At 46.4% G+C, this 2,257-nt stretch overlaps 1 protein-coding gene across 2 annotated transcripts in view; it reads left to right on the top strand.

Annotated features, from left to right (window-relative positions):
• Positions 1-1,013, top strand: part of LOC122543056 (NFU1 iron-sulfur cluster scaffold homolog, mitochondrial-like) — a 29,551-nt gene extending 28,538 nt beyond the window's left edge. For both annotated transcript variants that reach the window (XM_043681256.1, XM_043681255.1), the window contains one exon: positions 833-1,013. In XM_043681256.1, coding sequence (XP_043537191.1) covers positions 833-868 — 36 coding nt within the window. In that variant the 3' untranslated portion in view covers positions 869-1,013. The remainder of the gene's footprint in view (positions 1-832) is intronic.
• The last annotated feature ends 1,244 nt before the right edge of the window (positions 1,014-2,257 follow it).

Below are 2,257 nucleotides of genomic sequence, written 5' to 3'. Positions count from 1 at the left end.
GGCCTTGGAGGGAAGTGAGGGGGGAGGTGTGGGCGCAAGTTTTACATTTTTTGCGGTTGCAAGGGAAGGTGTCGGGAGTGGAGGTTGGGTTGGTGGGGGGTGTGGACCTGACGAGGGAGTCGCTGAGGGAGTGGTCTTTCCGGAACGCCGATAGGGGAGGGTAGGGAAATATATCCTTGATGGTGGCGTATGTTTGGAGGTGGCAGAAATGATGAAGGATGATACGATGTATCTGGAGGTTGGTGGGGTGGCAGGTGAGGACCAGTGGGGTTCTGTCCTGGTGGCGATTGGAGGGGCGGGGTTCAAGGGCGGAGGAGCAGGAAGTGGAGGAGAGCATCGTCGACTACATCTGAGGGAAAATTGTGGTCTTTGGAGAAGGAGGCCATCTGGATTGTTTGGTATTGGAATTGGTCCTCCTGGGAGCAAATGTGGCGGAGGCGAAGGAATTGGGAATATGGGATGACGTTTTTACAGGGGGCAGGGTGGGAGGAGGTGTAATCTAGGTAGCTGTGGGAGTCAGTCGGTTTATAGTAAATGTCCGTGTTGAGTCGGTCGCCCGAGATAGAAATGGAGAGGTCTAGGAAGGGGAGGAAGGAGCCTGCTTGGCACACCCTCCTCATTCCTGAAGAAGGGTTCATGCCCAAAACGTTGATTCTCCTGCTCCTTAGATGCTGCCTGACCTGCTGCGCTTTTCCAGCAACACATTTTTCAGCTCTATTTCAAGGAAATGCCCATTTCAGTCAGAACAAAACTTGATAAGTGAACCTTGCTGCCAAGCGAAGGGAGAATCTCCATTATGACTGAGTTTAATGACTTCCTGTTTTATTGCCAGGTTACAGATGAAGAACTCGAAGCCGACGTTTCGTGAATGTTTGGTGACCACAGGGTGATAACCCAAATGTGCTGCCTGTTGGTAAATCCTCATGCACCTTAACAATTTATTGGCACCTCTACTGGCTGCAACGCATTGTGAAACAGAATAATATATGTTGCAATAAAGCATTAAAGCTTGAGTTTTTCAGTTGATTTTGCATGTCTTTGGATGGCCTGACCGGCTTTGTGTTGTGCCAGCTATCTGTTAGTGCTCTTGGGCAGTTTTTTCAAAGAACAATTCTCTCTCCTGCCACCCCTTCATATTTGAAGTATGTATTTGTTCAGTCATTATGAAGGGGGGCAAACCAGGATGTCGTGGTGGTGCACCCAGTTATAGAGTCAGTGAGTCATATAGCTTGGAAACAGAGTCTTCACGCTGACTGTAATCTCAAACTAAATTAATCCCACCTGCCTACACTTGGACCCTATCCCTCCAAACATTTCTTATTCATGAACTTATCCAAATGTCTTTTAAATGTTGTAATTGTATCCACATCCATCACTTCCTCTGGAAGTTCATTCCACACATTAACCACACTCTGTGTAAAAAACAAAAATTGCCCCGAAGGTTTTTTAAAATCTTTGTTTTCTCACCTTTAAAATATGCACCATAGTCTTGAAATCCCTCATACTGTGGAAAAGAAATTTTTGCCGCTGACTTTATCTATACCCCTCATGATTTTATAAACCTCAATAAGGTCACCTCTCAGTCTCCTGTGCTGCAGTGAAAAAAGTCCCAGCCTATCCAGCCTCTCCTTATAAATCAAACCTTCTATTCCAGGCAACATCCTGGTCAATCTCTTCTGAAACCTCTCCAGTTTAATAATATCCTTCCTGTTACAGGGTGACCAGAATTGGACAGAATACTCCAGAATAGGCCTCACCAATTTTCTGTAAAACCTCAACGTAATGTCCCGACTCCTGTCCTCTCAGGTCTGAGCACTCAAGGTGCTTCAACCTCTGAGCCAGATACTGAGGTTTGAATTCCCCCTCCAGGACTCGATGGCTAAGGAAATGACAGCCATGATGCAGCCAAACAGAGTGCCAACTTGTAAATCCTGTCCGCTCCCACCATGCATCATGAGACAGACTCCTGGTTGAGCCATTTCATGTGGAGAAATTTGGGCCATTTCCCACCACGATTCATAATTCCAGCAACCATGTGCAGACTCCCTGAGTAAAGTGTGACGCACTGCCGTTCAACAATGTGCCTTTCCTCGTGCAGTTGAAATGAACAGAGTGAGAAAGACGTCCAGCAACGTGGAATGTTAACAGAAAAGGAAGTCAAGATCAATCCCACAGTCAAAGACCTCACTTCCAGAGGTGACTTTTCTGTCAGAGTGGATTTAAGGAATCATACAGATATCTGTGGAAGCATATCTTG

The sequence above is a fragment of the Chiloscyllium plagiosum genome, chromosome 42 (genome assembly GCF_004010195.1).
Source record: "Chiloscyllium plagiosum isolate BGI_BamShark_2017 chromosome 42, ASM401019v2, whole genome shotgun sequence".
Classification (NCBI taxonomy): Eukaryota; Metazoa; Chordata; class Chondrichthyes; order Orectolobiformes; family Hemiscylliidae; genus Chiloscyllium; species Chiloscyllium plagiosum.
The sequence above is the reverse complement of the archived record's forward strand: the minus strand, read 5'-3'. Positions and strand labels throughout refer to the sequence as shown.